We start from the raw sequence: 14797 nt of genomic DNA, 5'->3' as shown, positions 1-14797 counted from the left end.
GGACATTTGCTATCACTGCTATGCAAATGACATACAGTTATACATTTCTTTTAAGCCCCAAGATGTTTCTAAGCTGTAGATTCTAAATCAGTGCTTAGACTCCATTAAAGGTTGGATGGCTGACAACTTCCTTCAACTTAATGAAGGAAAAACTAAAGTCCTTGAATGTGCTCCTGACAGATTTGCACCTAAGACAATGAAAGCTCTTGGTCCCCTTTTGACATTTGTGAAATTGTCTATCAGCAACCTAGAGGTAAACTTTTAACTTGGCTCTCACTTTGGATGTTCATGTCAAATTTCTGCTTCGGTTTTGCTTTTATCATCTAAGAAACATTGTTAAATTAAGCCCTATTGTATCTCACACCAAGCTGGAGATTGTTACACATGCATTCATTTCATCACGTTTAGACCATAGTAATTCACTGTTTATATGTCTATGCAAAAACTCCCTTGAGTGTCTGCAGGTTGTTCAAAACACCGCACACACAGCATACAAGACGGAGAACTAAGGGAGACAGGGGAAAACTTCACCCTGAGAAACCCTTTGCCACTGTGGCCCCCAGACTGTGGAACGCTCTCCCTCTGAGCTTAAGATCTGTGGACTCAGTAGTCTTTTTTAAAAAAATAACTAAAAACTCATCTTTTTAGAATTGCTTTTGGTTAACTTTCTATCTGTCTTTGTTTTATGCCTTGGTATTTCTGTGTGAAGCATTTTGTGATCTTTTGTCTTGAAAGGTGCTATATAAATACAATTTTACTTTACTTTACTCAAAGTCCTAACAAGAATATTATTTGCGGTTATTTTTAATACTTGAATATAAGCATAGCCATAGAAAATATGTAACTATCCATTTTAAACTAGTTGAAACCTCACAATTTTACACAATTATATACTCATGTATTTGTCTCATATGATTCTAATTACAGATGTAGGCCTTTCAGTATCATTATTTTAATCAGTAATGACATGAAACATTTGACAGAATTAAAGTAGGAAGTTTAATTGAGTTTTTTCTTGTTCTGTATTTAAAACATTTCAGTTAACTGTCCTTCTGATGTCCTCCACAAATTAATTTTTTTAAGCCTTTGCTGCCATTTTGATAAACAGTTGTTCAAGAAAAGGTAAGAAGTGAACAGATAAGTATGAAAAGGTGTGACGTTTCCCTCTACTGGTTTACAGATGCGTTACTGTTGCTTATGATAACGTCTGTATTGAGTGAAGTTCATTATTATTAGTTAAATATAAAACATACATTTCACCCCCACATTTCTTCTTATAATTATGAGTTCAGTGTGTTCTTTGAGTCTAACAAGAGTGAAAAACTTCATGAACTTCATAAAACTAAACATGATGCCTTCCACCCAAGAATGAGCTTTGTTTTCCACTCCAATCGCTCATCTCTGTACCCTTGTGATTTCAAAACAGCCATATATTAAAAAAAAACATCAACAACAAAAAAAAAACCCTTTCTGTACATTAAAATCATTCGGCACCGCAGACTGTTGGGAAGAGCTACCCACTGTTGCTGTGGATTTGATGCTTTAGAGGTGACCCTTACAGACTGGTTGGCTATCCCAAGGTAGGTGGTTTGTAGTGCATAGAGTTAGCTATTTAAAGCAACAGTGAGTGTTTTCACCACGGATAGCCATGTAGATTGTTCTAGATCTGATGTAGATCTGCGTGATTTGGCACGATGGATAGCTACACCAATGCATCCATGTACTTCAGCACCATAGACAGCTACACCATGGGTTTTAGTGCTATGGACAGCTACCCTAGTGTGTCTGTGTGAGTAGAAGGTACAGATATATGTTAAAATATGTAGAGAGTAAAAGTAAAAGTTCTCAGAAAAAAAATTTAAGTACAGTAACAAAGTATTTTTACTCTGTTACTTTCCACCTCTTAACCACTATATGAGTTACCAGGATGCTAGTAACTCTGTCAAAAGGATTTCCCTCTGTTTAGTTTCTTTTGTTGCTCAATCTGAAAAAAGGTATTTTTTTTCCTGTCTTTTTAAAGTGTATATATAATTTTGTTTTAATGCTATACTTTCCTTTGTACATACATCATGATTTGCGCTGTTTTCATTTAAAGTAATAAAAAATGCTCTTCTTTCTCAGTCACTATTTAGTAAGGAGAGCTGTTACTGGTGGGTCTTTTCTTATATTGTGGGGCCATATAGTGTGAAGTTCTTTGTGGTGAACTTTGCACACTGACAGAGGCTCAGCTCCTTTCTGAAAATAATGAGACTAACAACATCACTCTGAAACAACATGTCTCATCTCATCTGGTCTGCTCAGTCAGGAACAATGTCAGTAATGTCTACATCGAGCAGAGGATATCTACCTGTGGTAGGAACTAACAGGAGACGATTGTTTGTATGTCAGCATGCATAAAATCAGGTGATTAAAGTGATCAGCATTTTTACACAGACTACACCGCTGAAGGTCCACAGAGGTGATGTCGAGATACTGAAAGGTCTATTAAATAATGAGATTTCCTATCAGACAAATTATCAAAGCTCATAAATATTGAATTTCATACATTTCACTGTTCTTCCACATTTTGAATTCTGCTTTAATGCATCCAGTCTTATGTTCCTGCTATGAACCTCTGCTAGAACAAAGTTTATGATTGTAATTCTCTTTTAATTTGAACTTGACGTAACAAAGTACATTTTGTTTCATGTTATTTAGTTTCATTGCTGCATAACACTTTTTGCTTCATAATTTAAATACAGTTCAGATCAGATGTCACTATGTAGCGCCAAATCATAGCATCTCAAGTAATATCACACAGTAAAACATTAGAGTATATTAAATTTGAGCACTGTCAAACTACCTGTTATAGAGATAATAATACCAACAGCATTTATGATACTTGGTCATCAGGCTGGGATCACTGGGGCAGCACAGGTTCAACACTGTTGTAGTTTATTTGGACTTACAATACCCCTGGGGCAAGTTTAACACAGTTTTGTTGTTGTTCAGAGGTGCTAGTGTTTTTTAAATCAGCATCAGTACAAATATCAAAGAAATGTTCAAAGGCAGAACAACATTTATGGAGCCCAGTCCCGTGTCTGTAATCATGTTGCAGATTTTTCTTTGTTCAGTTCATATGTTAGATAAACAACCAAAGACACATTTAAGCATAAATGTAGTGACAGTGCCATTATTCTTGGTGTTAAAATCTCTTTATGACATTAAAAATAAAGCTTCTGTTTTATATTTGCTGAATTTTAATTTACTATATATTAATACAGTTTGCTTTTGCACAGACATATATTTATAAATACTGATGACTTTGCTATGGTTGAATGATGCCATTAATTAGTTGTTTCTCATCTCTTTGGAGTCTTTTTCACTTCAATTGTTCATCAACATAATTGATAAAAAAAAAAAAGGTTTTAAAATAATTAAACATTTATTGCTTCTTTCTCTGCATTTCTATTCTAGTCACATCCTGCCTGGTCTGAGTTCACACATTCTTATCTGAAGATGATCAGTAATAACAAGAAATGGCAATAATGACAAATGCTTTCAGTTAGTACTGAAATACTGTGAAAGTAGTCACATCCTACCAGATCTAAATTTGCATGTTGTGATGTGAAACTGGTCACGAACAGGAAACGTGGTCAGTGTAGGGTGCGCCTGTTTGCATCTGTGTAAAGGAGAGTTTGTCTGAAGGAACCTGTGTTTGGACTGTAGTTGATGCTATTAGGAGTCCTTTAATTACCCCGGTGGTATTAGAAACAGCCCCTGTATAGATTTTGATGTAGACTGTTAGAGTCATAAGTCAAAAAAATAATATATTACACTTTACTCGCTATTTTCCTTAAAAATAATGCTGCATTACTTGATTACTCCCTGCATTAACAATTCATTATAATTTTTACTTTGACGTACAAAGGAAGAGGATGTTTTTTTGGTGTAATTTTAACTGTTTATGAATAATCACTCTTTCTCCTTAAACTGTCACTAGTGAGGAAGCACTCTGACACTGCTGACTGCATCAGCACACACTGACCAGTGAGAAGAGATGTATTAAAAACAGGAGCTTTAATATAGTTGTTTCCTGTTATTTTTGTATTTAGAAACCGTTCAGAAAATTGTCATTTAATGTGTCATTTGAACTGTTTGCCCAGTAAGACTTTTTGGTGTCAGGTTTCCCTCTACTGGTTTACAGAGGTATTGCATTTGCTTACAAATAAGTTCAGTGAGTGAGTCAGAGAAACTCTTATTTTTCTTTCTTTTATTCTTTCTTTCTTACTTTCTTTCTTATTAAAAAAAAACGTGTACTTATTATTATGAAAACAGTGCTTGCAGGGCAAAGCTTCACAAAACCTACATGCAAAGCATCATGTTTCTCTAAATCATATAAATAGTATCGGATGATTTAACCAGAGGAGAGCAACTGAGGGGAGCTTCACAACAGGAACATTACAGAGACAAAGCATGACATTTAGACAAGTGTGAAATGGCAGCACAGTGTGGCTGTATTGTGGGATGAAGGCACAGACGACACGGGTGCTCTAGTTTTTTCCTCTGACTTTATTCACCACAAAACATGAACTGAACACAGCGAAACCCCTCCTCCCGACCTGGGTGTGAGTGGAGCCCTCTGGTGGGCCATCACAGTATTTACTTTTATTTTGTATATGTACTTTGCTCACATGATCTGAATCTGTCAAGGCTAATGGGAAGAGGGACTCAGGAGATCACACTTCAGTGCATTTTATTTACACTGGAGTAATATATATTTAACATTAACAAAGTAGCATGTGAAACAGTGCTCCAGGGAGGGATCCAGGGAATCCACAACTCCAAAAAATAAAACATCTCAAAAACAATGTTTAAATAAGGACATGGCTTCACATTGCGATGAGTGTGGAAGTGATGGTAACACATTTCAATCAAGCTTCACTGCATTTCTTAGATTGAACTAAGAGTGTTTTAGATGATTATAAGTCTTTATTACCAAAATGGGTGGCGAGAAGGAGAGAGAAAGTTTTTAAGACCTGTGTGTGTCTGTATGGCAATAAATACTTGTTTGTATGGTCTAAACTGAGACAGATGGGAGCCACAAAACCACTATTTCTGTTTTAGGTCAACATTTGCATCTGTTACCACAGTCATTCTGGTAAGAACTGAACACTCAAAACTGTGACATTTTGTTGTTTGCTTTTTGTCATCTAGCCATGTTTGACCTTAATGGCCTTGAATTATTCAAAAGATTCAAGGTTTAAAGCTAAAACAAATCTGATCTACACTACAACAGCACAAATGACGCAGGCAGTTTGGAGCCTCAGCGAGGATGGAGGTGTAGCTTTTTTTTTAGTTTTTTAGGTTCCTTAACCTGCCAAATAAGTGCATAAGGGGCCATTTGCAACATCTTATGAGGGTTTTTACCACTCTGAGTCTCACTGCACACTGATTTAGAGACAGTATGCTGAATACAAGCAAGTTTAAATGGTTTAAAGCGTCACAGGAACCATGGCATTACAGCTCTGATCAGTTTCTCAATCATGAGCCTGCTTAGCCTGTACCTGACCTGTGATCTGATGATCCCTAAGCAGGTGGAAAAAAATCCAACTTTTATTGGCAGGTGTCCTGTCCTTCAACAGGATGTACATGAAATGTCCTAAACCAGGGCGCCTAAAGAAAACCTGTCAGGTTTCATCCTTCCAGAGGGGTAGACATTTTTGCATATGTCATCATTTATTAATCTGTTTTCCTTATAAGCAGGCCTGCTAAAGTGCTGTAAAACACCTCACTGAGAACAGTCACAAAGTGCGCCTCTCCAAATTACAGTGGGCTTCGGAGTAATTAACCTATTTGGGACATGTAATCACATTAGATGGTAAGTCCCTCTGTATAAAAAGGACTGCAGCGATTCAGTCCATTCCAAAATCACAAAGACAGTTTTGGACATAAGATCATATTGCTGACAGTGGATGCCCAAATATGTTGTGCGACAGGCTCCACTATCAGCAGTGGTTCAGTATACAAATTTCACAGCTACTTGACTGACAAATTCTTTTGGACTCCTGCACTTCTGTATAGCAGCTAGACTGCTTCATACAGTGATGCCAGTTCCTAACACCTGAGAAACTTGAGCATCATCCTCATTTCCCTTGTAAATATAACAACTAGCTGTAAGTTCCTTTGTTATATCTACTGATTTCTGACACTTTGAAACTCTTAAAAAGAATTTTGTGGTCATTTCACAAATGATTTTGCTTTGAACCACCAGATTAAACCTTCTTTCAAAAGTGCACTGTAAATACCTTTAGGATGTTTTAAATATCACAATGTTATTGATGCTGTTATATCAGACAGATTTCTCCTGTCTGAAAGGGAGAGGCAGTACAGGCTTAAGAAAGAAAAAGACTCAGTAATAATAAAAAGGGTGGCGATTCAGATGAAGATGAGTGGGTAGGATCCACAGAACAGTAGAGACATCATTTAGGGACAAGGTGGCAGTGAGTGATTTAATTATTGAGTATGCTTAAACAACATTTTTGAACTTCTTAGGGTAACTCTCCTGTCTGAAAGGGAGACACAGTACAAGTTAAGGAGAGAAAGGCCTCAGGCTCAGTATCACACCTGGCTGGGAATCCTGGAGGGAGGAGTTAAACGATAAGCATGATTGGGATTCACAACTGACATTGTGAAAGGAAGGAATTGTTAGAAATAAGTTTAATTATGTTTCATTTTTAAATTAATTGCAATTTATACTGATAATAGAGTTAATACACTCCTCATTAGAAGGATACAAGCATCCCATGGTGTGAAGGGTTAACAGGTAAGAAAGTTGAGTGTTTTTAGGTGAAATTGCTACACGCTTACACAACAGAAAGGGAGAGGATGCCTTGGCCTTGTGCGGGGGTATAAACTGTTGTTCCAGTAATGATGATGGCGCAACAACAAATAGAAACTATAAGGTGTCAGTTAAAGCTGACATCAGCGAGGAAATTAAACATGTCTGGTAACAAGTGCAGACTTCCTGTGTTGTCTCACACAAGCAGCGCTTTCCACACCTGCCTTGCATATTGTAATCAACTGTGGAGTATTTCAGATTGAAGCTTGCAGCAGTTCTCATCATAGATCATGGATCATTGTCTATTAAGAGAAATATGTCTCATTAGCATTGTAAATGTGTACGATATGACCCACAAGCGTAAACTAGGCTTTACAAATGTGTACAATGATTCATGTGTAACTTTTGAGGACTCACATGTGCGTGCTTCAATCCACATACAAATCTGAAGCAATTTGGCCACATGTAAAAATATTTTACAAATGCATACATCCAAACCTGAATAAATACCAGGGGCAGATCTGCTTAAAGTACTTGAACTTAATACATTCTGGGTAGTGATTAGTATTCATTCAGGTTTGAGACATATTTCTCTCAATAGTTGCCATAATAGGGAACATTAAGTCATTTCTGTTACCTTGCCTGCAAATGCCTGTTTTGGGCTAACCAGTTCTCTTTTCAGTTCTCTTAGTTACTTCCTTTGTACTTCCACAGAAACCTTGCTAATCTAGGTGACCTTAGACTACCTCCACTGCTCCATTCAGTCCCAACTCAAGTAAGACTGTTAACCACCCACTGGCTTTTTAAAATTAATTAAATCGACCTTTCGGACGCCATTTAATCACTTTATTCCCCTCTAACAAAGCTCCCGTGTGTCAGTCTGCAGTGCTGCAGAGTTCCCCCATACACTCCCTTTAATCCAAACAGACATGACAAAATGCACAGTGGACTCCAACACTCATCTGACAATCCATCCATGATCTGACCTTTCCAGCCCAACTGCCTGATCACGTTACGCTCAAAAAGGAGGGTGAGCAAAGCAGTACACATTACTGACTGGTACCCCACACTAATGGGATTATCAGGTTGTGATGAGTCCCTCACTGAGAGGCTTGATGGGGATAATGTGTTGGAAGCCATCAGTGAAGGAAAAGAATCGCCCAGGCTGGAGATCTTGTACAATATCAAACCTTTGTATAACTATGCACGCACTGGCTTCCTGCAGAAATGAAATGGGATTTGGGATACAGTCAAGAAACTAAACATTTGAGTTCAGAACGCCATGCTTTGAGTTTTTGCGAGTTTATGATTTCTTGTGGTTTTGACGAGGGATTTGTTCTAACTCTGTGTTGGTTATGGTCTTCTGTTCATTCATATTCACCGATACTTTTTGGGTTTCTTTGTTTTTTGTTTCTTTAGTTTCGTGCTGAGTTTTGGATTATTTTGGGTTCAGTAGTTCCCTTTTGTGATTCCTTTCTGTTCCTCCAGTCTTTTCTCTGTGGTTTTGTCAGCATGACATCAATTGTAATGACATATACCAAACTTAATTTCCTTTATTGGGATTGTCCTCTTAACTACTCTGTTTACATTTTTTCAAACTGAAGAGTATGAAATGAATAAATTGTATATCTCATATCTCAATTCTATATCTTCTATGCTCAATATATTTTCAACTTCTTATTTGAGAAAACAGGACGTTTTGTCGACACGTGTGCATAAACATAGTTCTTACTTCCATTTTTAAGGCAGAGTAAGAGGAAGTATGTAAAACAATAGTCCTGCCATAACATTCGGACAGTTTCATTGCAACCCCCTCAGAGTTGAAGGTTCCAGCTTTGTTTTATAATGCAGAGAGTACTTATGCAGGGTTTGCTTTTCTCATAGATGTATTCAGTGCATTGATGGAGTTAGGGTATGTGAACCATGATTTCCTTAGATGATTTTTCACATTTCCAGTAGAGTGCTTATATATGACCTCTCTGCATTGAATCACATCTGTTATTAACCTCTGTCTCTCTTCCACAGCATGTCTTTTATCCTGTCTTCCTTCTCTCACCCCAACCCCAGCCCTGAGCCTGGTTCTGCCGGAGGTTTCTTCCTGTTAAAAGGGAGTTTTTCCTTCCCACTGTCGCCAAAGTACTTGCTCATAGGGGGGTCATGTAATTGTTGGGTTTTTCTCTGTATCTGTGAAGCGCCTTGAGGCGACTTTTGTTGTGATTTGGCGCTATATAAATAAAATTGAATTGAATTGAATTGAATATGTTGCTTACTTAGGCTTTGCTGATGTGTGCATCCATTGCAACATAAGTATATCATTTACATCCTATGTTTCTTGATCATGATTCTTCTTCTATGCATGTTCGCCATCACTCCTCGTGCTTACTGAGAGTAATCAAAAGTAAGTGAAAAATTGCAAAGCCTCCAGTGTGCAGAGTCTGCAGTGTTTAATTTAAATACATTCAGTGACATTCTGCTATTTACCACTGAAAACCTGTGTTATTACACATTCATTCTAAACACATTACGAGCCGTTTACGGAGAGAGATTTAAATTTGCATTGTTTTCATTTGTTTTCTTTATTCATATACTGTAAGCGAGTTCTATTACTTTTGAGTCTGTCTGCTTTGATGGGTAAAAAAAAATATGTTTTTTGTTTTTGTCTAGAGGACATTGTTTCACAGTTTCATGTTGTGGTAGTGATTTGCATCCATTTAGTATTTACAGTTTACACTCTTTCTTTATTGTTTATTTCTCTTTCTTTCAAAAAGCAAACTTACGCAAACCTGCAAACATAAAAAGACGTCTCTCCTGCACACACTGTAAAGACCATGAAACAACAAAGCTCTCCCCACAGAAACCTCTGGTCTATTTTGAATTACTTCCTGTTTTTTTTCTTAAAATTTATATATTAAGACCATATGTGAAGGCTTTATTGACACTTGAAAGTTTTACCCCAGTAAAGAGTATTGCCTAGATTGTCTATAGATTGTCCATAGATTGCATAGGTAATTCCCCCAAATTACACCAGTTGAGGGAAAAAGATTCATTAACATTTGAGGATATTTCTTGAGATCAGTTCATTACAGCACACAAGCAAAAGCCTGCCTCACTTCTCTCTATGTCACTTCTATTTGTGTGGGCAAGTAGAAGTGAGTCACTTTATTTCCTGCTCTTGTGAAAACACCCTGTCTGTATCATCTACTGTTTGTTGTCAGTTTGCCTGAGGTTGACAGGAGGTTCAGCATTTGTTAATATTTTTCTATTATCTTTATTCTTTTAAGATTAAATCCACAGTGTTGATATATGAAGAGGATGGAACAGTTTCTTATTGTTGTGTTATTAGCAGGAGGAACTCATGGTAAGATTGTCTTCATAAAAAACACCAAACATTCACATTTGTAGTGTGATTCTTATAAGCTCATGTTCTTTTGAATGCATCTTTTTCAGCTTTCTTTCCAGTTGATGAAACTACATGTGATCTCAATGCAAACAGATGTCCATGCTCTCCTCTTCTTAAAGGAACTGTGTATATCCAATGTGATGTGATGGCTAATGCTAGTGGCCGTGATGTGAAGTGTTTGAAGGTGCTTCCCAGGGTGAACATAACTGTGTTTAATCTCAAGAAAGAAAAAATAATGATAGACAAGGAATTTAACAACAGACTACAGTTCATGAACGGGACACTCAAGATCACAAACGTGAAGAGGAATGATTCAGGTCAATACAGCATTGAGGTCTTTAATTCAAATGGAGTCCAAGAGAAAAACATTGTTTTCACCCTGGATGTTAAAGAAAATGGCAAAGTTGAAGGCAAGTTATATAACTTATTCTTTATTGCATAGTTTTGATGTTATTATAAAGATAATCAGACATGTAAACATTATGTGGCAGTAGAACTGTTAATCAGTATCCATCACTTGGGCAACAAAATGATAGAAGATGAAATGACAAAAAATAAGCATATGCACAGAGCAAATGTACAGTGAACAGAATAGAACAGAACATTTCCTGATATATTATTTGTCTATCTATTGATGTTTCCAGTTATTTTTGCAACATGTGGACCACTACTCATATTCATAAATTAATCATCTTTTATTTCCCAGTAACTACCACGTAAACTTAAAAGGCACACTGAAACTTTCCACTTGGTCATTGATTATTATTAGTTGCATTAAATTTAAACATTAAGGTTGGAAAAAGAAGCACTGTAGCAGATGATAAGAACACAAGTAAATCAGAAACCATTAAAAAGCAAAGAAGAAACAAAGCTGAAGTTCTCAATAACTGGGTTCACAAAATAGGGTTGGAAAGAATAACAGATGAGAACAATAATAAATTGGAAACCTTAAAAAAAGCAAATCTCACTGAAAAAGATGTACTTGGAGTGTATCAACGTGGATTTCCTGACACCCGAATTGGGGTCAGTTAATAAAGTATTCGACCCCAATGTAAACTGCGTAACGGTACCTCAGAAAACCACACAGGCATTATGATTGTTGTATTTTTAACCTAATTCTGCAGCCTCAAAACCAAGTGGCTCGTTTCACATTTGAAACTTCTATGTTGCAAACACATAGACTTAGTTTGTGTTTGAATAAAAGTCTAATCATCTTCACATACAGGCTAATATTTTTTTAACTGAACCAAACTGTTACTATTAAGCTGCACATAGCTGTAAAAGACAATGACGGTTTTAGTAAACTTTGAGTAGGGCGGTTCATTTAGCTCTGTATTCACCAGCTCTTTGTTTGCTTCAAGCACTAAAACCACTTGATTCATTTTAGGAAAAGATCCTGGTTTGGGCTACTGGAATACATTTTAAAAGTAACCTTCCCATCACTGCATGCTCAGTGCCCAAGTGCTGTGTCAGCTAATGTGATGTGTGTTGCACCTTTCCACTTACTTGCTTGCTTTTCTTTAAATATTGATGCCTCTTTCTGAGATCCTTTCAAAATGAATATGCAGTAAAAAACAGCTTTGAGAAATTAGATCATTAAATAATCTGCAAAAGGTCAAAATACAAAAGATTACAAGAGCTTTGCTTTTCTCAGTTTCCATTTTGGAAAAATCACTTAATAACGGATTAAAATAGCCTTATTTTACACCAGGTATTTTAAATGCTTGTAGAAAAGCATGGGCTTGGTGTCACATCCTCATTATCATCATGGTGTGACAGTAACTCAACATGCATATCAGCAGAACTCTGAAGCTACAGCAGCTAAATTAAATTCAGTCTTTTTTTTTTTCATTTTCATTTATGAGTTTCGATTTTCCAGTTAGAATTTCCAAATTTTCATTTTGAAAAAGATCAGCACAAGTAAAATAGAACCCTTGCTGTGTTTAAGTCATAAACCTGTGTAGTGCTCATCGGCATGAGCACTAAATATTTCTTCACATAGTGTGAAGTGAGACAGACAGTAGGCACAAAACATCGACGATTGTTTTAGGTAAACATTTGCAAAAGCTGCTGCAATCCTTCTGGTAGGGACTGAATACTCCAAAAGTTTACAGTTTTGCTTTTGTTTACTTTTTTTATTTGCAGGTTTGGAAACTTGCTGTGACATTAAACAGCATGGAGCTCAGTGTTATGGATCTTTAGGTGGAAATGTGGACATCCAACTGATGGACAATACCTCAAAGACATCAAAATACCAATTGATAAAAAATTCATTAAAAATACTAAATGTCAGAAATAATAAAGTTCTTCCTAATGCTGAAGGACAAAGATTTGTCTTTTCTCCCAGTAATGGAACATATAGGATTCCTAACATGAGCAGGAATGACAGTGGTAATTATACCCTTCAAACCTTTGATTCAGATGGAAGAGCATCAGGCGAGTGGACTTTACAGTTGTTTATTCAAGGTAATTCCTTTTAATTAATAGAAATGTAATATTGCTTTAGTAAGCTTTAGAATTTTCTGCTTTTGCTGTTTTTCATTAAAGGCCAACTTAAAGACTTAACTCATCTGTATGTGTTTCTCTCAGCTCCTGTGTCCTCTGTCCTGCTGGTCTTGGAGTGTCTGTCCCAGGGAGAGAGGAGGGCGTCCTGCTCCTCTGAGGGAGGGGACAGTCTTCAGTACAGCTGGACTCTGAATGGACGCACACTGACAGATGCTGAGCTCCTTTCTGTAAATAATGAGACTAACATTATTACCCTGAAACAGCACGTCGCAGGACATCTGGTCTGCTCAGTCAGGAACAACGTCAGTAATGTCTCCAAAGAGGAGAGGATATCTACCTGTGGTGAGTGAGAACGTGATGAAAAAAGGTTGATAATTAGTTTTTGTTGATTATTTGTACTTTCATAAACCCTCAGACTGTTTGAGGTACATTCAATTAAAATGAGCAATCAGTAAAACAGTGATATCACATCAGTAAATCAAGTGGTCAGCTGTAATGGTATATTAGTAAATTAGTAAAAACATGCATTTGTTTACTTGTTTGTTTTTTATGTCACTTTATTTCAGAAGCAGGTATTTTGCAAGTGATCGGTGGTGTTCTCTTAGCACTGCTAATTTTATTAGTTATTGGTATAGCAATCATCTTTGATCAGAGGAAAAAACAAAACTACAAACCTACAAAAGAAAAAGGTACAAAACCTCATTTTTACTTCACTCAGAAGTATCATATTTTTGCTAAGACTATGTTGATGCCGCTGTCATGTAAATTCAGAAATGGATAATAAAGGCATTGTGTTTGTGATTTTTAGTCAGAATCAGAAATGACAGTGAAAATCAGAAGTCAAACTAATGTTTTAATTTGATCTTACTACTCTGCAGACGAAGAGGATGACCAAGTGGAGCTCAGAGCAGCAGTGAATTTGCAGGCCGAGATTGAGCTGGAGTTCGATGTCGAGATTGAGAGTGAAGATGAAGATGAGGGTGAGGGCGAGGGTGAGGGTGAGGCAGAGGCAGAGAAAAAGGTGGAAGTGGAGTATGCCCAGGTCAAGTTTCCAAAGCAACCTCGACACACTCAACCAACAGGAGATAATTATTTATATGCAACAGTCCGTAAAATGAGGTGATTTAAATGGTCAGTGTCTTTATACAGACTGCACCACTGAAGGTCCACATGAGGAGGTGACATCAAGACACCTAAAGACACTTTTAATTATCAGGCAAATACACAAAGCTCAGCTGATTAAAACAGAGCATCAATGCATCCAGTTTTAGGTTCCTTCCATGTTTAATTACAAGCAATATGTGCGTTGTCTGCATTTGCATTGTGTTAAAGCTCTGATAGAATTAAGGTCATGATTGTAGTCATCCTTTAAATGAAAATGATTAAAGTAAAAAGTGTGGTGAACATTTCTATGAATTTCTGTGCAGCAAAAACTTGAAACAGTGATAAAGCATCAATGTAAATAAGGCCCAGCAAAGGCTCTTTAGACTGCTGGCAAACTTCTATAGATATGCAACAGAAAGCATCATCTATTGTAGTATGACAGTATGGCATGGCAGCTGCACGGCACAGGACAGAAATGACATGGCCAGGGTAGTGAGAACAGCACAGGGCACTGTGGGAAATCTTCTCCCAGATCGGGACTCTGTGTATGCTTGCTGTGTCCAGAAGAAAACCAGCTGCTTTGGTGCAAATCCCACGCACTTGAGTAAATGACTGTTTGTCCGTCTGCCTTCTTGAAGGTGGTTTAGGACTAAGCAAGAAGCATTAGACTGAAGCACACTTTTTCCCCTAGAACAATGAACTCTATCACCCCCTGTGCACGCACACACACACACACACACACACACACACACACACACACACACACACACACACACACACAGGACAACTGCACTTTGGAACATGTAACTACAATGCTACCGTATTTTCCTGTTCTGTATATTTATATATTATGTATCTTTCTGTGCTTTGTATACTAGTTGGTATTAAGCTGACCACATGCAATTCCGTTATGTGACTGCGTAATAAAGGAAACAACAAAGGATCTTTGACTCATTTAAATCTTTGAA

The 14797-nt window shown here is 37.0% G+C and overlaps 1 protein-coding gene across 1 annotated transcript; it reads left to right on the top strand.

The window, feature by feature from the left end:
• The first annotated feature begins 11956 nt into the window (after window positions 1–11956).
• Window positions 11957–14772, top strand: LOC113028359 (T-cell surface antigen CD2-like). Its single transcript, XM_026178568.1, has 5 exons — window positions 11957–11990; window positions 12366–12686; window positions 12810–13067; window positions 13292–13414; window positions 13604–14772. The coding sequence occupies exons 1-5, from the start codon at window positions 11957–11959 to the stop codon at window positions 13846–13848; spliced, it is 981 nt and encodes a 326-aa protein (XP_026034353.1). The 3' UTR covers window positions 13849–14772.
• The last annotated feature ends 25 nt before the right edge of the window (window positions 14773–14797 follow it).

The sequence above is a fragment of the Astatotilapia calliptera genome, chromosome 2, assembly GCF_900246225.1.
Source record: "Astatotilapia calliptera chromosome 2, fAstCal1.2, whole genome shotgun sequence".
In the NCBI taxonomy this organism is placed as follows: Eukaryota; Metazoa; Chordata; class Actinopteri; order Cichliformes; family Cichlidae; genus Astatotilapia; species Astatotilapia calliptera.
The sequence above is the reverse complement of the archived record's forward strand: the minus strand, read 5'-3'. Positions and strand labels throughout refer to the sequence as shown.